This window comes from Pogonomyrmex barbatus, unplaced genomic scaffold, assembly GCF_055798465.1.
Source record: "Pogonomyrmex barbatus isolate J1 unplaced genomic scaffold, ASM5579846v1 scaffold3, whole genome shotgun sequence".
Taxonomy (NCBI): domain Eukaryota; kingdom Metazoa; phylum Arthropoda; class Insecta; order Hymenoptera; family Formicidae; genus Pogonomyrmex; species Pogonomyrmex barbatus.
In genome coordinates, this window is record NW_028297127.1 from 13119682 (window position 1) to 13139869 (window position 20188).

At 37.9% G+C, this 20188-nt stretch overlaps 1 protein-coding gene across 5 annotated transcripts in view; it reads left to right on the forward strand.

Moving 5' to 3' along the window:
* Window positions 1–20188, forward strand: part of Nckx30C (solute carrier family 24 member Nckx30C) — a 62731-nt gene that overhangs the window by 11391 nt on the left and 31152 nt on the right. The window contains exons 2-3 of one of the 5 annotated variants that reach the window (XM_089080201.1): window positions 858–881; window positions 14505–14799. In XM_089080201.1, the coding sequence (XP_088936327.1) occupies window positions 858–881; window positions 14505–14799 (319 nt within the window). The remainder of the gene's footprint in view (window positions 1–857; window positions 882–14504; window positions 14800–20188) is intronic. The other 4 variants (XM_089080203.1, XM_089080202.1, XM_089080204.1 and 1 more) reach the window with 4 other exon arrangements.

Consider the following 20188-nt stretch of genomic DNA (forward strand, 5'->3'; position numbering starts at 1 on the left):
CACACACACACACACAAAACGCTTTTACGAGTACGCGCAAATAAAGCGAAGTCGTGCGAGATAGATGATAAAGAATCGGCTTATCAAAGGCTATGTATTGCAATTGCAGCCATAATACTTGCAGCTTTGAATTTTATCGACGCTTCAATTTAACCGTTATAGGATTAACGCCTTCAGTGCTATTCCTATAAACAAGAAATAGGATATACGAATAATGCATGTTCCTGAAGAAATGACCCTTTATCAATTTTGAAGATCGAATACCAAAGTTTCTCTTTTTTTTTTTTTCTAGGACAAAGATCAACCGATCGGACATACTCGCTTTAAAAAATATTAATCGAAAAAGTATAAAATGGTTATATCGAACTGCGGTCATGTCAAAATCGGCGATTGCATATCGAGCGAATTTAAAGCGTTAGAGGAAAAAAATCTATTTATTATCATTGCCATTCCACATTGTTTGAAGCATCAAAAGCGATATATATACATGACATGAAATACACATGAAAAAATTTACGCATTGTGTAAGCTTGCAAATGTAGCCGTTTCATGAAAGAGGAACCTAGAAAAATATATAATCCAAACAGCCTAGTTACAAGTTATCTCGGAAACACTATTGCAATTTCCTAATTTAAAATTTTCGATATGTCTGTAAATTGTAATTGTAATTTTGTAATTACTGGCTTCTACGATTTCATATATTTTTCTCGGTATTATATGTCTTACCAGTCGATGTTCCAGCTTCCATAAGCACCGCATTACTGTTGAACTTGTTTGTTAGTGTTATCACGAGCTAGCTAAGAACCATTAACTGATTGTCGTTATTGTGATTGTAACTGAATGTTTCTTGCTTGCAGCACCAGAGCGCCGCCCAGGCATTGGTGAGTCGCATGTCTCTTTCTTTTCCTTCCTCTGTCTCTCTGGTTCTCTGGTTTCCTTATACATTTTATACACAACTTTATATTTCTGTCACCATCCAAATGTTTCAAATTACCAAAGTAATACCAATAACTTTTCTCGTGGTACGTCCAAATTAAAGCAGATAATTCACTGGATATTAATTTGTTAAATAAATATAATAAATGTATTGATTATTGTTAATTGAGAGATACACGAGAAAAGATTGGATAAAGTTAATATCAACGACATTATTCCTTTTATAAATCATAATCAGAGTTGCATCATGATGTATAGAAAGCTATGCCACTTTTTTATCTTGAAACATGTTTTATATACAGCGTATATAATACGATTTTTATAATTCTCTATACGTTAACAAAATACACCATAAACACAACTTCATAAAATTTAAACAAAATATTGCACAAATATATAGTTAAAATGACACGATGATATAATATAATTTTAGCCCTATTATTATACGCTTTATTTTAAATATAACATAGTATTATATTATTTATATTTTACAATTAATATTCTATTGCAAAGAGAATGATATCTTTGGATCAAATAAGGTAAGCTGAAGAATAAAGAAACCGGAAAGTTAGAAATTGAACCTTTAAACTTTGCGAAAGCGCAACGATTTTTACGCGATACTCGTATATCAACTTTTAACAATTTGTATCAAGATCGAGCTTTCTCCCTTTAGCCACGCTTCCTCGAAAACATCCTAAACGTCTTAAATCTAATTTATATTAATAACTTTCGCGATATCCCATGGATATTATTTTATAACAACTATTTTGCAACAACTTTTATTATACCCCATCGGCAAATAATAGATTTCCAGTTTTTATAACGTAATTACATACAGTTAATTGCGCGCTAGGGTAAACGGCACGCGATACTTTCTATCCTTTTCGCTAAATTTTTCAACAGAAAAACTACGCATAACAGTAGATATATAGATTGTGCAAAATTCATGAGGTTTAATCGAGACGAGGCTGTACGTAATTACATTTATACGTACGATCACGTGGCCATGCTTAATCAATACAATGTTCAACTTACTATACTTCCCGAATCGCATCGAGTCGGAGATCGCGGTACTGCACAAAAATAACTCATCACTGTATTTGAATGGACAATCAGTGAGATTGATGAAAGCTCGCGCCGGTCGGTCCGATACGAGGTGGAGGCGGAACGACGGTCGGATGCACGTGAATGTAAATCTATCTGCAGCTTTTCGATGACCTCGTCTCGATTTGATAAATCCTCGACGGTATCGGCGCGAATTTTCCGTGGCATCTCTGCGAATCGTAAAGAATGCATGCGGCCGCGAGCGACGTTTTATTCTTGCGTGCCGCAACGTCGGAATATTCGTTGCCGCACCACAGGATGCAACGGGTCTTCGTTGCTCGCCGTAGTACGAAATAATTTACTCCTGATGGACGGCGCGGAAAATCCAATCGCTCGGATAATTGAATTGTCGAGCCGATCGGAGAGGATCTCCTGCAGCCTTTCGCAAGATCGAGTTTCGCTCTTTTTTCTTTTCTTTTTTTTTTTTTTGTTGCCGGTCTGCGCGTATCATCGTCCGGACAACTCCGGCCGGCCGTTCCTCAAAACGAGACTTCCGCCGGAGAATTTCCGCTTGACGAATCTCGATACACGCCAGGTAGACGTCGTCGGAGGTACGAGGTCGTCTCTCCTTGAACTTTTCCACCTTTACATCTTATTAGGTCAACATACCCGAGTATATTTTCAGAAGAATGAGATCACCGTTCCGTTATGCGTGGAAGCTCGTTTAACGATTAAACGTCTTCTTGAGCCAGATGTTTTAAACCGAAAGGTAGCCTTGAAGGAAAATGACAATTGTTTTCAACTGTGAAAGTCGAGACATTAGATCGAAATCTTATCACGTCTGGCACATTGGTGAAGTAATCGCATTTGCCGGAACTTAAATATATTTGATAAATATAAAAGCGTCATGTGAAGTAACGCGACGACGAAGTTTGCTTTCTCAGGAAAGTTCAAAGGAAAATAATATAAGAGACGGAAGAAATTTGTCGGAGATTCGCCCGTCATTTATTGTCCATTATCAAGAATCCCCGTTTGGGGAAGCGCGTGCAAAACGATTTTATGCGGAATGTAAACTGGGTCGGAAGTTGTGTAATTGCGATCCTATCGACTCGACTCGGGATAACCGATTCGAAGTGAGAGACTTTGGCGAGACTCTCCAGTTAGTTTTGCGCGCTAGAGCAGCCATACAGTTGCCGTAAACTTCTTCCAATCTGAGACTTTCGAATGGTTCCTTCCAATCGAAATAACATTCGCTGGTTACATCGGCGCGACATGTATCACCACGGCCATTAATTCTGCACGACCGTTAGTCGAACGTTTTTCTAAGTATCGCATTCTATCACTAGTGTCCTTAACAGCATTTTTAAAATACCATACGCGTTCCATGTGCAACACGAGACTTCAAATTTATTTCTCTCTATCTTGTTTTTCGTATTTTCTAATCAAAAAATATAGACGCATTTTACGATACAGAGTTGACACGTTCCAAAGTTCAATTTTGAACAAGTTGTTAAATCGAGATAATTTTATTATTGCTCCTTTCTCATGAACTACTCTCGATATACTTACATATACATACTACGCCATGCTTACTTATACTTCATAAAAAGCTGTCATCACAAAAACAATATTTTCTCAAAGTATATCAGTCAGAATGTTGAGATTGATAGAAAAAATAATAACACGTATAATATGTAAATAATTATCGTGAAAATTGTTTTGGCAATTTAAGTATTAACAATTAATAAATTCTATAAGTAATTTCTATTAAAAACAAGCACTTTTGATATTATTACTTTTGCAAAGGCCATAAAAATCATAATACATTTGTTTTGGAGTTTGCATTAATAATAAGTGGTAAAAAATTACCACGTTTAAATATTTATTGAATAAATAAAAACGCGCGAGTTTTATTTTATGAACTTGTTATATCGTATATATGTATGCATCTTTCAATTTGCAATAGATATTATAATTTATAATAACGATTTGTGGTCCATTCAACACCTGTGTCTCTCGATATATATATATATATATAAAAAGCTAAAGAACAAAACTAGATAAAAAAAGAAAAAATTAATTTTAACTGAACCGTTAAAAACAGAAGCCTGATCGACATATGTATATTATCTAGGAATTAATTTCAAAATTAATGAAAAAATAACTAGTACCTAAATTGTAAATATTATAAATCTTAATGAAAAATTTTGATCGATTATGCTATTGGAAATATATAGCGAGCTCATTAACATGCCCTTGTATTGTTAAAATGTATATAAATGTATATTTTTCATTTCGCTTTTTGCTGATTTTTGATCCAGAAATGAATAACACCGTGCTGAAAATGTTGCACGGAGTTCGCCGATCACGCGAATACTGTAATTTATTCGATCATAAAGCAACGAGAATAACCTCATCCCACTACTCTAAATGTCGAATTTAACACCCCCGGCCCATTTAATTAAAATTTAAAAGACCTTTCTATACGTTTTGATTGCACATGCAAATGATGTTACCATGCGCGCACGCCGCTGTCAATATATTTTGCCTGCACGTATTATTATTTCAAAACTATGCTGTCATACGCATTCTTCTTTGTAGAATCATTTATGTATCAACGACATTCATATTAATACCAATTAAATCGCTAACAATAATCTATCACATAATAATCATATTTACCTTGCCAATGATTGCCAAGTACTGTTATATGTGCATATGCTTATCGGACAAACACAACGGGCAGAAAGATTGCTGATTCGCGAAAAAAATTCTTGATCAAATAAAAGGCAGTTTGCTCATTCGCATTGAAATGCAAATGAATACTTTAGTTTTGTGGTCTGAGCTAACGTGAAATTAACGGGCTAACGTACGGTTTAATATGCAAGCAACCTCATTTATCATTTGTGTACAATTATATTAATCATTGATCTAACACGCATATTTCCTCCTCCTTTTCCCCTTCCTTTCCTCTTGCTTCGTCGGACATTTTTGTTTTAGCTAATTCTTTCGTAATTACAGCTACCTTTTGTCCTAACTATGTGAAGCATAAGTAGATTAATAATAAAGGTTGACTCAACGATTCTTGTATATGTGAATTACACGCAACAGCAAAAATAAAATTTATTACGACATTTATAACTTTACTTTTAGGAGTATTGTCGCCAATGACATTCTAGAATTAAACGATGCTTAAAGTATACAGCATGACGCAGAATGGAATTTTAAATTACAGTTCTACAGTATAAGATATTGACCATAATGTCATGCACGTGTGATGTAGTGACACTTATATATTTTTGTCGCTTATTGGTGTGTAAAGTAAATATAAGAAAATATTTTAATATAAATTTACCTTCAATGGTAATCCTATAAAATATCCTCTGTCGCTTATTCCTGGCTGATATTATATTAAATTAGTATAATGCAATTTGGCCATTGCGTGTAATCCTCGTGTAGTCATGTAGTCGTAGTTAAACTGCTTACTTATACATACATCAATCATTCGATACATGTTATATATATATATATATATGTACACGTATTCAAAACTTTAATATTAATTATGTTAATTTAGAATAATTTTCAGCATTTAACTATATTAGTCTTTTTGTTGTTATATCATAAAAGGAATGATAACTCCTTTCGAAACATCTTGTCACTCTGATGCGATCAATAATTATCATTGTTGTTATCATTGTTATCATTATTGATTTCGTTCGCCATATCAAGCACGCCATAAAGCACGTTATTGTAAGTTATCGAATGCAGATTTAATTAAAACATGCTTTAATTGCGAATGGCTTTATTCGCTTAATTAAACGCGTGTGTTGTTTTAAATTTTATGGTAATTGTTAATGCTAATCGGAATTACGTTTATTTATTTATGCTTTTTTTCAAAATGCAGATGCATTGATATATGTCAACGGATTATACATCTACTTTTAAAAATGGAGGATCGAAGAGACTATATTCATGCTTGTAATATATCATATCGACATCTGTCATATTTATACAAAGGATTGTTTCGTCTCCTGATGCGAGTGATTTAATGAAGGTTTAATTTCAACAAATAAAAACCATGCATTTTGTTCTCATCTTGTATTGATAAAATAATTGATTTACAAAATGAAAATGTAAATTACATTATACATTAGTATTTTATTGACTCAAAATATATAAAAAAATATGTCACTTTTTTAAATCTATTTACTATCCATTTACAAATTTCTGTTATTATAAACAAAATGTGATTTTGTAAATCGAAAAATTTTTTTACAACAATTTCTTCTGTTTTATTAAACCTATAAAATTAATTGTTTTAGTAACGAATAGATGGATAAAAATGACATTTTTCACGTAGAGCACGTAGAGAAAGCGTATCGTGTATAATAAAAGCATGTTTAAAATAATGTAATTTCAATTTAAATTATTATGTATCATAATTTCGGAATCGTAGAGAGGTATGAAAATGTTGCATATTAATAAATTATGCTTATTACTCATACTAGTTTCAAAAACAATATTTAGATTTCGTATATTTCACGTTAAAACCTGTTTCAATTTTTTTTTTACTTTTGCAAACATTATTCATTTAACTCTTACAAATGTTTATATGTAAATCTTACAAGACTGGTATATAATTATTGTCATACGAACTTACATGGTAACTTTATCATCTCCATTTTGAATAATTAAAAGGAAGATATTTTTCCATTCCATAAGATATCAGTGACTCTAATTCATTGGCCAAATTAAATCGCGGCATTGGGGAGCCAACGAGAATGAATCCAATTTATTTTAGTTAAAAGAAACTCTGAGAGATATCGCGTAAAAGAGAAAAAGCTGTGACATTTCCCAGAATAAATACACCGGATACAAACAAATTGGCCTCGACATCGCACATTTTTTTTACGTGCACCGGTTTCTTTCCTTTGGGAAAACGATTTTTTCCCAGATATATTATCTTTACGAGTGAGTTATATATCTCATACTTTCGCGATCTTTCAAACTTCTTTTACGAGTGTCCTTAATAAACTTATGACCCGCACACGCTTTTATCGTTGACTTCACATTAACGTGGATCCTGGGACAGCAATTGGGACGTAAAATTTCCGCAATCGCCCCATCGCTCCAATATCGAATTACATACAAAGAAAAGGCACACATGATATCTATATATATATATATATATATATATACTATCAATACAATTACACACAATTGTAACGGGATAAGATCTAAAATTTGATAATTGTAATAGAAATATTACATCTTTTTTCGAAATAAACGTGAAAAGCAGTTTAAAAAAATACAATACTATTTTATTGAAAATATATTTGGCGACTCTGTATTTTTGTTTAAATTCCATTGTATGTCTGAACATGAATGTTTATATTTTAATATCACGTTATGTAGATCACATTCATCTTCACGATACTATATATTATAACATTATCTTCTATATCCTTAGAATGATCCTGTCGATTGTTAATGCATAGGTATTTTCGAGCGTAACTGCACATTCACCGATAACAGGCCATTAATTATCACTTCGGAAAACAGATAATCGCATGAGAGAACATCGTTCTATATTGCATACCGATTTTATCGTGCTTTTTCTTACATTGTTGTAAACACTGTAGTTACTTTATTCACATGATTATATTTTTTCCTCGAATTTAACGTTAAATTTATCGTTGAACTAAAGTTTGCATTTTCGTTCATGCCAACAATTTTTATATAAATTTGTTTGAGAGCGATACATATTGCATAAACACACGTAACTTTTTTATACTCTTTATACGGACTTTCTATAAAACTCCTCTTGCACTCACTAAACAGAATATGTAGTAATTATGTCAATTTTCCTCTATCTGGTACGGTTATTACGTTCGACCTATTTCTTTTATTTTAGACATTCATTTTTATGGAGAACAAGCAGGCGGTTTTGCGGAACCAGGATAAGCTACTTAACTATCGAATGCAAACTTGATATGCGTCGCTAGCACGAAAATACTTGGAAAAGTCGTAAAACGATATATCTAACGTGCACGGAGAAAATATGAGGCTTAGCCTCTAGAAAATATACAAGCGCGATATCGGTACACTTTTACTAGCTACACGGGCGCAAAATCAATTTTGTTTAAAAACGAGCGATGATAACTGCATGATACTCGACATTAACGGATCTTCTTGGAAACTTTACCGAAATGACAATAAAAGCTTCTTTCGATGGAAGAAAGCTTTCCAAGGAAAATAACGTGGTCTCTCGTCATTAATTCTAATTAAAATTTCGCAGTCGCTTGAGTACATGGCTCATTAATGACTATGCAAAAGCAGACGTTGAATAAAACAGAAATTGGGAAGATATAGCGCTTGCACATTAACGATTTAGCTCTGCATTTGACGTGCGGCTGTGTAACGAAGACTTGTAAGTTTGACGCAAAACGATTTCATGATAGTTATTGTTTCGAAAATGTACACTGTAACTTTGTTTAATCCTTGACAAGCAAGATACGAGAGCAAATGATAATTATGAGAAAAAACAATATATAGTCTTTAATGATAAATTTGATCGATATGCAATTATTATGATTACGATTAACAAAAGCGTTCTAAAGAAATTATGAACAATTTTGATATAATTTAACTCAGTTGACATAAAATTTCTATAATCTAATTTTCTAGTAAAATTGTAGTACCAGTAATCAAATAGCAAATAAAAAAAATTTCCTAATTTATTACAGAATTTACATATTTTCTTGACGCTTGTTATAATTTCTAATGTATTATACAATAATTACTTAATGCACTATAACGTTTATTTATTGACTGCTCATTACATAAGTAAATTTGCGAAGAATAGGGAATATATTCAACAAAAACAATTTACAATTTTCGCTATTTAAAGCGAATTTTGTTGGTAGTAGAAACCGACAATCAAGTAAAGTCACGGAAAGCTGAATAATTCCATGTTATTACTTAGAAACATTTCGATAGATTTTCCAATAATCGTACGAGAAAGCGCCGATTTATGAAATCTCGATCGCTTTTACACGAGATAGACGTATACACAAACATATACATGCAATAGTTAAACTACGTAACTCATATAAATTTGCCACGAGTTCACGTAAGCTGCTTACTCATTCGCTGTTCGCGTAACTTAATACAGGAGCACGAAGCGTACTGTTGCAGCCAACAACCTGTCGTGTAGCAATCCTACTTCACCGTCGATGATAATATTCAATTAGGAGCAGCAGTCACATGCTTTTCCGTATAACTGTCTTTATCAATGTACCACGACGTTTCGAAGCAATTTCAGCCCCTCCGCCCCACCCCCGCCCTGACAACACAGATGAAAGCGGTACTAATTAATGAGCTTGCATTTAATCACGATATGAATAATGTCATTATACCTTAATTCCCGCGATAAGGAAACGGGCGTATATCACAGAATCGGCGAAACCCTGTAATTTTGTGACATTGCACGAGGAGGCTATTGTGTTTCGGACTATTCATTATTTTCCTGTATTACTGAGAATCGTAACCTGCTTCCGTGACGAAGGTCCATTCATTCTCCGCTTATTCGAAAGTTATGTTCATGGGCAAAATATCTTCCTTCCTCCCCTCCCTCCCCTCCTCCCCCTCCCCCCGCCCTTAATTTTATCCAACCGCATCGATTTTTGCATGAGTCCGTATCCAGGACACGAAAAGATTCGGCAAGGAGGGAGAAGTGGCAGAATATACGTTCTTTATTCTTGGAAAGATGCACCGATAACTTCCGACAATCGCGTTGAATAATCTGTCGATCTTTGTGAATGTTACCGAGAACGCAAAATGTCATCGATCGCCACGACGGATGGATTTCCATTTGGTAAATCGATCGCGTGTCTCTCGTAAATTCTCACTTTCAGTTAAGTGACATTTGCACGGGCTTTGCATTCGTCAGGCCTCGCAATCGCGTTAGAATCGAGACTTACAATTTGCTCAATGTTGAGTGATCGCTTGGACATTTAGCAAATCTCATGTACCACTCGGCCTTTCTTCTCGAATGTATTACTCATATTTTCTCAGACTTCTCTCCACTTGGATATTCAATCTTTCTTCATATTTAAAGACAGTTAATTTAAATCATATATAAAGATAGTTAATTTAAAGGCTAATAAATAACTCACGATTATTAATATTATTGACGCTTAAATGAACAATTAAATGGCAAGAATACAAAATGCGGCGATCAAAAAAAATCTTGTTGATCGGAGAGACGAAGTCTGTCCCGAATTTTTTTTTTCAACAGCGAACATCTAACGCTTAATGAAGTTCACATTAGGCAGTTGAAGTTCACATTGAGACAAAATTTTGCAACTGACGTGAAATATTAAATTTTGAAATTATTAAGAGACCTTTGTGTATGAATGCAGACATCGGCGAAAATACTTTGAGAAGAAGATAGGAGGCCGTGCCAATTTTCGTCAGAGATCCCTGAAGGCTTCGGATATCTTTGTGTGCTGCGTTCGCGCTTCTACCGTTCGACTCGATATTACCGTTGGAAATCTTCCGGCCTACTTGACGTTATAAAATATTGAAGAATAAGAGCAAATACCACCGGAAGAACAGTCAGCGAAAATTCAAGGACAAGCCTTTCCTCGTCCGATATCCCGAAATCTGTTCTTTGCAAATTTTTTTTTTTATTACCCTAATGCAAAGGAACGATTCGTAGGGCGATTTCGATATACGGGCAATATCAGGGAAAAGAGAGCGAGATTGTAACGCGAATCACACGAAGTTCGAGAAATGATGAAAGATGTAAATCGACAAGATACAAGTGGAAAGTTTTTCCGAAATCGACGGACGTTTTCTCTAACCCGATGAGATACTTGATAAGTCGACTCAAGTTTCTTTCGAGTGCAATTCTGGAAGGGAGAAAGTTACAAGACCGATGGTACGATCCTTCCGGTGATGGCAACCGTTGTTTGTGACGTCAATCAAGTATCTCGGATTTCGAAACGGAGCTTCGCTTCGTCATTCAGATAGTAGTTTTACACACGCATCAACATAAAACAAATCGAAATATTTTTGAAAGTTAAAATATTTTTTAAATATTTTTTTTTTTTACTTATTCCGGTCGGATCGTGGAGAATCGTTGCTATCGTTTGGAATCTGACAAATATTGAACTATAGCGTTACGCATGTAAGACAGAGTCGTAGTGGAGGTTTGCTGTGAAAAAAATCGCAACATCTAATTAGGAAGATACGAGAAAAGTTGTTCGCGTGCTTCGCCTCGCGAGGCTATTAAATAATTCGTCAGATAACCACAACCGCACGAACGCTTTCGCTTATTAATTCCTCTTCCTGCGAGAATGATAACTCATGTTGCGCGGTAGCATCGCAGATAATCTTATCTCAAGCTCGAATAAAAATCAAACGGCTAATGAGTAAAGTTGGCAATTAACAGAGTGATAATCAACCCGGTAACGCCATGCGCTAATGAGTTGCGAATTATTCCATGTACTCGACTCGTCGGCAATTATAACAAAATGTAATGCCAATTATATGAATACGAGCGATATATATTTATTCATCAATGACAATGTAAATGTCGGGAAAATTGATATCATTATTATATTATGGGAAAATTTTATTGTAATCTAATTTTATTGCAAGATTGCAAATTTATATATAAATGAATTAACGACGTTTAGAACAGCGATAATTAGCGGAACGGATTGTGATTGATTTTATCGGTGTTAAATGGAGAGAAAGTGCCAACAAATAGTTATCCCAATGTAACATAGTAATTACAGTATTTACAGTAATCATAGAATATCGTGTTGTTAATTAATATATCCACGTAAGACGCGTTTTTCTCAAGCGGGGAAACGCGTAGGCATCTCGCGCGTGAAACGCGTGTAATGTTCCTTTACGTAATTACCCTATAATTATCCCTCCTGATAAATCATTATCGCGAGACCTCGTCGCAAAGCGTTGTCGACTTCTAAAGGTGTGACTCAGAGTCACACAGAGATTTAATAATCTCAGATTTAATAATAGATACACCGCCGCATAATTGTAATCCCCTTTAAATATTGAGTGAAAATTTGAGTGCCAATCCACCGAAAGTTGTCGCGGCGCCGCGGCGCACGACAATTTCCCCATAATTTCTACGGCTACACGCCGTCTCGAAATTCAAATCGGGCACCGCACACAGGCGCCTCCGGTAATTAGAAAGTTCATTACCCTCCCACAACGGGAGTGACAACGGCGGAGAAACTCGTTGTATCTCCGTTGTAGAAGCACGGCGACACCGTGGGGTGTTTCTCCCGGCTTTATCGCTTTGGTTACTTGCGTCTGTCCGCATTCGTATCGTCGGCAGGTATCCGCCATATTGACGGCGAAGCCCACACGCATCGCCCACTAGAAAAGCGCCCTACGTCCTACGGACAGAACTCACTGTCAGATAACAGCTGTAGAATACAAAGGGAAGGCAGGGATAAGTAAAGTATACATTGCGAACGCTTCGTCCACGCAAAACGCCCTTCTCCTTTCCGGCACGCGGTCTTTTGTTTTCAATCAATTTTTATCGATCGATTTTTCAATCCTATTTCAGATTTAATGTCGGGACAATAATCTCAAATAGGATTATCTCACATTTCGTAGATTACGGCAAGGTTACGCTCGATTCGATTACGCATTACGAGATTTCGCGAGACAGACGTCAAAATCACACGATATATTCTGGGCACAGAACATGTCCGTAATATCGTTATCGGTTAACGCAATTTTCACGTAACGTCTTCGTCGCACAGGACACTGCGAGCACTATATTAGTTTCATTGTTTAAAATGAAATTACAGTAAGGTGAAACCCCCCTTTTCTTGTAACCGACTCACGCACACTTTCCTTTCGATATTTATAAGGGCAAACACAAATAAATAATTATTGGAGAAAATTTCGCTGTTTAAAATTAAAGATTTGATATCAATATTTTAACAAAATGAAGCCGATTCGCGATTTTGACGCGGAAAAGACGTGTTCTCAAAAATACTTCTCGCCTTATGCAATTTGCGCGCGTCATAATTCGTTTTGTACGTTATAATACTTAACGTATCGCGCTGTCAGTGGCAGCGAGCTTGTTCCGTAAAACGTTTATAAGTTGCGACATGCGACGACCGCGACTGGCACAATGTCGTTCCGAGTAATATCATTATTTTGCTGCGCCGTGGAAGTTATTACGGGACGCGATTCACTAATGCGCGTCGAACATCATTCCTCGGATTTACCATCGCCGTCGTCGTTTCGCTGGAAATTCCGCCGGAAAAGTTGGCGTCGTTTTCCCGGGGGGAAAAGAATAATTGGAAAACATTGTGGCATTTTGATGAACCCGCGACGGGCGATGACACACGCGGTCCAACCCCGTCATCATCTTATTCGTTCGTACTGTATGCATTGTTGATATCACCCTCCGATATGCAGCTCGCGTCAAATAATCCAAGTGGAAATGACGCGCTACGACTCGTATGAACGAGAAGATATTTGTATCCTATCTTTCATTCTCCTGCGAAAGAGGTATAATCGCTAATAATGTCATCACTGATGACTAACGCCTACGATAAACCGAGTAGAATCCAAATATTGGGAGTAACCGGAAATTAATTCCTTCATCTTTAAGCAGTTTATAAAGTGAGTTCTACATTTCGATTCTACAGTTCAGATATGAATGGGATGTCTAATTGCAACGCGTTCCGCGAAATAACCGAGCAGTGACTTTATTCATGAATAAGTAAACTGAGGCGGTGTAATGTGCTATCACTTGGCCTAAGTACACAACCGCGTGATGCTTAAATATTGCGGTGGCATTTGTTGTTGTTACCGCGTAGACCGAAAATGTTAATTACGTTTTGGCCACGATATCCGTGGTAACTAAATATGAGCTTTAATCCCGGCGGTCTTCTCCGTTCGAGGTGCGCACACCGGGTATAAATTTTATGTTCTGAAGAAGGCTATATATGGTTGTGACATTAACGATTAGAAGCAAACGTAGTTACTTCTAATCATAGATGCCGCGAATTAATTGCAACCGTATTACCATAAAATGGGAATAAGTCATAGTACAAGAAATTTATCATCGAGAATTGTCACCTACACACATATGCGAAGGGATCAGTGTTATGTATAATGCAAAAATTATTTTTTATTTTTCATTTATTTTTTTCTCATTCTCTCTCTCTCTCTCTCTCTCTCTCTCTCTCTCTCTCTCTCTCTCTCTCTCGAAGTCGATGGAACCAGCAATGTTACATAACCGAACACAATTCCTGCATGGATTATCCGTAAAAAAAAAAAAATGCATTCCCATTCCTGTGTCTACAGCGAACAATTATCAGCTCGCTCATCCTCCAACCGCCCCTCTAGAATAGTAGTCATCCCCGTAACACGGGGCGAAATACACAGACGCGCGAGAACAACGACGACAATCCTGAGAGCTTCCATTGAACGGCGAAATGGCGTTGTGTGTGTTCCAGCAGCATCCGAACGCGATCAACAGTAGCGAGACGAGCGTGGGCGGTGCGTCGGGTGCGTGCGGAAGCATTCCGGCACCCGGGGAGGCCGGATGCAGCAGCAGGGGTGGCAGCAGCAGCGGCGCCGGCGGCGGTGGCGGCGGCGGCAGCGGCACAGGCGCCGGACAAGGGTGCGAGCAGGCCCATCATGGGGGCCCGTCCTCTCACTCACGGGAGAGCCACGCAAAATTCCGTCACGGCCTGCTACAGCTTATGATCCACACGATCGATCCGCTCCACGACGGTCAGTCCCGCGCCGGTATACCAACTCCACACTCTATCACTCTCGCTTGCGGCTTGCGCTTTTCTGTTACTGCACGATGGTTACTTACTGTTTTTTTTTCTAATGCCCGCTCTATGTTGGTATATTTTCTCTGTCGCTCACGCTGTCGTGACGCCCTGCATCCCTCGCGTGTGTACGCCCCGCTGCGTGCGGAACGGAGCGATAAGCGGCCGTGCGCGCGCGCGCGCGCGCGCGCGCGCGCACGATATCGTGCATTCACGTTCGGCTGATAACGGAAGCTCTTGATAAACTCGATATCGCGATTTCGCTGTAATTTCACAAAGGTCTGGTTTGTTCGATTAAGCCAATATCAAGGACGCCGGCACTCTTGATGGCATCGGCAAGATAGAGTTCATGCATTTTTCATGAGCTTCAATATTTCGAAAAATGTGGATTTTACCTCGCGAAAGAAGGTACACGTACACATTTCTTTTGTTTCGTTTTGTTTTGTTTTTTTTTTTTCGTCTCGATACTAGTGTTATGTTTTCAAAGTAATACTACTCGAAGCAATAGAGATATCGGATTCCTGCTTGCTAGAATAAATGAACGACGTAAATGACCAATTATTTTGAAAAATTAGATCAAATTCAAGTGGCCGTAAACTTCAGCGCGATAACGAGGTTCCCACGGAATTTCAAAACGAATATTAATAAACGCTCGATCGAGTCCAATTAAGAAGATCTCGCAGCAGAGGGACGCAGAGCGCGGCTCGACGAAATTTTTCGCTGGCAACACAGTTGCGACTTAATGACATTTTTGATTATTAGCGCGACCACTAATTAGCGTAGATAACAATTATTGCTGTCCACATAATTATACCGCAGCATGACATTTTAAATGCTATCGATTTATTAACGTGTACATGTAAACATATGAAATCGCGGTAGGTCTTGGAAAGTACAGTCGCATAATTGTGATGTTATTCAGTAGCGTTTTATTCGTGCTTTGCGTGTTTGTACAATTGATAGTCGACGCTTTTGTGATGGTAACGCCGCGGGAAAGCCCGAACCAGCGGGCTTTCGGAAGCTCATTCCGACAACACATCTCTGAGACAAGTCGCAGAATTTCCAACAGTCTGACGGATAAAGTGTTTTTGAATGTAGAACCATGCGAGCGTTTAATAAAAAAACCCCCGCGGCTTTACATAGCAGACAGGCGAACTAATATATTCCACTCAAAGGCTTTAATCTCTTCGGAAATTCTAACGCGAAATAAAATTTCACTCTCTCTTTCTTTCTCTTTTTCTCTTTCTCTATGAACATCATAAATTTTAAATGATAAAAGGAGTTAGCCTCGCGGTTAACCCGGCTAATAAGTTTGCAATTTTTTTTTTTTAGTACGATAAACAACTGATAATTTTTATCTTTATGAACTTTATGAATTATGTCTAGATGATTTCGATATGGAAACTTTAAATTTAGACTTTATCCTTGAAAACGCGCGATTTATACTTCCATGTCGGTTGTTAGAAAAGAAACTTCTCGGTGTCGGATGATCGTGTAAAATAGCCCTTAATAATTTTCCCACAATTTTTATGGTAATGTGAACATTGAAAAATGATGTTTCTCTAATCCAGAGGAATTTGTTGTTTGACGTATTTTATCGGGCGAAGGACGAGCTTGATATCGAAATAGAAAGAATCACGCGGAAGCGCATTACCTGGGGAGCTTCTTTGCAGATTCATTCTAATCAGATTGTCAAGTCAATCAAGCATCGTTCGTCCCTTGGTGTCGCAACGGCATCTGAAATGTGCGTGAAATAAGGACGGTGCCCACATTTTCAGAAGATGCATGTTGATTTAACAACAACAGTTTCATGAATGACAAGCGTAGCTGTGTAGATAGTATATCCTTGCTATATCGAGAGCTTGTTTGTCAGAGATCCACGGCATATATGTTGTATCGATCGCAACAGCAAAAGACTATTAACGCACGCTGCATGTTGCATTTATTTCTCTGTGTTTCTCGATTTTTTTTTTTTTTTTTTATATACATATATTATATATCTGTGGAATCTGAGGACATCGATAGAACCATCGATTAACAAACGATATTATAATACGAAGTTATCTTTCTGATAAATATACGAGGCTTTAGCGATATTGCATCTATGTACGTTATGCAAGTCCGATAAAAAACTCCTCGCGCAGGAATTTTGTATTGAACGCCTTTAGAGCTTGATTGGTTTGAATTTTCTGTGTTCGGGATGCGTCCAAAAATAGTTATCGATGACGAACGTGATCGCTGGGTCGTGCCTCAGGCTATAGCCGTCCGTTAATAAATAATTCAGTGGAGATTGGAAGCGCGTAGGAAGTCAATGCCATGATACTTTCCGTCCTAAATTATTAGTCGTTATCGTCCGTTAACCGTTCGCACACACATTACACTCAATTATTTTCTTTATGGCATTAGTTCGAATATTCTCGTGATTAACTTAAACGTCTCCTTTTTAGCCTCGGCGTTAAGTCAAATTTTAATTTACTTTTTGCGCGAAAAGCAGGATCATTAAGTAGGTTCGCTTAAAGTCAGTCGATTGAAAAATTTATTTTTTAATCGACAAATATTACTCGCCAATTCTCTTTGTCTTATAAATAAACATTCTCCGTATATCCAATCATATTTACATCGCCACGTATCCGCAATTGAATATTTGATAATGCGCGTATGTTATAGATTCTTACAAGTATACTTACAAGTTTCTCACGAATGCAAAGTATTTATTATTATATATCGCAATCTCTGAAAGCTGTTCATAATCGAAAGAGTTACAACCGGACAAATTTGACGAAAGAGTTGTAACAATTAAAATTAATCACAAAATTTGCCAGGCTGATAATAACGTGAATTTCGATTAATTGCTACATCGAGCCTTTAATTAAAATCTGAAGAGCGTAAATTACAACAGTTGGAGTATACAGTTAATCAATAAGGCTTCCATCTGACGTGATCGGGCCTGGCTTCATTTGTTTACAATTATCGCTAAATATACAATCGGCCATCGCGAATCGCCGGCAAGTCGAGCGGATTCCGCGCAAACGACATTCTTGCACATCGGTTCTCGGATTATTAAATTGACGATTGTTCCGCGATTGTGCCGAAGTCGTACTCGTGTTTCCGATTATTACGTCGAACCGCAACTGCGCAAACTAATGCGACGGAAACGGGGTAAAATCTGATTTCACTCGGAGAACGTCATGAACGTATGCGAGGAAGGAATAACGAGGCACGCTCTCTCAATCGCGGTATATCTCTGCGCGATCAGAACGTCGGAGGATTAAGTGCGCGCGATACGACGCGTGAAAGCGCCGCTTGGTTTCCAGTCCGGGAACCGGAGAATAAATGTGCGAGTCCATTCCGTGATATTTCTCTCTTGTTCACGGCCACCCGTGTGCATTTATGGATCGAAGCGCGCGCGAGCGCGCGCGAGCGCGCACGACAGACGGAGAACATTATTTTACCCCGTAGCACCACGGCAGTCACAGTCGCCGCAATATTAACAAAAGCGTGGAGAAAACGCGATAACGTTTCCATTTTCTAAACTGCCCCGGATTACCGGATTGCTCGCGACGCAACTCGGGCTCGAATTTCCGTTCGTTTCCCGTTCCCCGCTGGAAATGCCGTTGCTACGATGCGCCGGTGGTGAATCTTAGCCCGTTTGCCCGCGACGGAAACCTCGCTCATCAATCTTGCACGATAAATAGGATGATAAATAAAACGGAGAACCATCGCGGAACGGTGTGCGTGAACAATTGCGTGATAGACGAGGAGAATCTCAGCTAAGAGCTATGTCGCTTAAAGCCGACGTGCGATATAACTCATTCGAGGCCGATTTTATATTTCCGATCGTTGCTATTAATCCCAGCGCGAACGGTTAATTGCGTATCGCGCGATACATTGCGGATTTTTTTCTTTCTTTTTTTTTTCACTCTTATTATCTCCGTGGAAAGATGAAAACCTCTGAAAGATGATGCCTCGCCGCGCCGACGACAAACAGCTCCTTTTGTTACGTCCGTGTCCGCGCCATTAATACGGATCGGCTCAAAAGTACGGACAGCTCACATTTATCGGTGCTCAGTAGACAAAACGGTGCGGTGACGGGATCGCACGAAAGAGTATTGTCTAATTGATGGTCACCCTTTTCTTCGCAGTGCCGCGTGACCTGACCCATTTGTGCGACCGTCTTCGATTCACACGGCACACACACACACACACACACACACACACACACACACACACACACACACACACACACACACACACACACACACACACACACACACACACACCACACATGCACCACGAAATCAATCCTACGAGGTTGCCGGGCTAGTTCGTAGGTTAAGATCTCTATCAGCTGCGCCGCGCGAAGAGCTCTTTGTACTTAATTTAGCGGTTAACAAACGGTGTTGCGCAAATTCGTTTCAGAGCCTTGGATAGAGGCGGATGCGGTCCATATTCAAGGATAAGTATGCGATTATCCGATTAGATCGATCCGATAATCCTGAATGGTCCTGAAACGGTCGTAGGAAAGAAAAGTTTTCCGAAGCGAAGACACGCTTGTTTGAGAAAATTTGTTTTCCCGCGCCAGTTTGAGTGAAAGTGTAACAAAGCTATTGAGAAACAATTTATTGGTGTACGAGAATTATCGATAAAGAGATTGCATATCACTGAACGCAACAACTCGTCGCGAATTGTAATACAGAGTTTTCACGATTTATCGGGCACAACAGTAAATGTTATATTATTTCGAACATTACAAGGAGAGATATCGGAATGAACGGGCGATGGATGATCGATCTACTGTATAGAAGATACAATTACACGATCGAACAATTCCGCTTTATACCGGCAAGTCGCTTTGATACATCTTCCATTTTTTTCTGTGATAATTGCGTTTTCGTGTCTAACGTGTACGGTGTTATTATCACATTTTCTTGTCAAAGAGAACATTATTTTCGAAGGGATAGCTTTGAACGACATTAATTCTTACAAATTACGAAAGAACGAAGGCAGTTTTACGCCGATGTTATATTTTGTTTAAAAACAAAAGGAACTTTTTGGCAAAATATATCTTATTGAGGCAATATTATGTTCGTTCCGTAAATTCCGACCATTTTCTTCCACGTTTTCATTCTTACTCGTTTTATTCGCACTAGTTAGCGAGACTCGGTATTCATCGTGAAGTGAAAGAAAAAAAAGAAAAATACAGAACCGACGTTGAACGTTCGGATTATTTCGCGCGAAGCGATGGCTGCGGCCATTCGGCTCGGCAGCATGTTAATTCTCAGCATCGATCTTTCTCGAGCTGCCGAGTGTCCGAAAACGAAATGAAAGTCCGCGTATTTGCCTATCTCTCTTTGTGATAG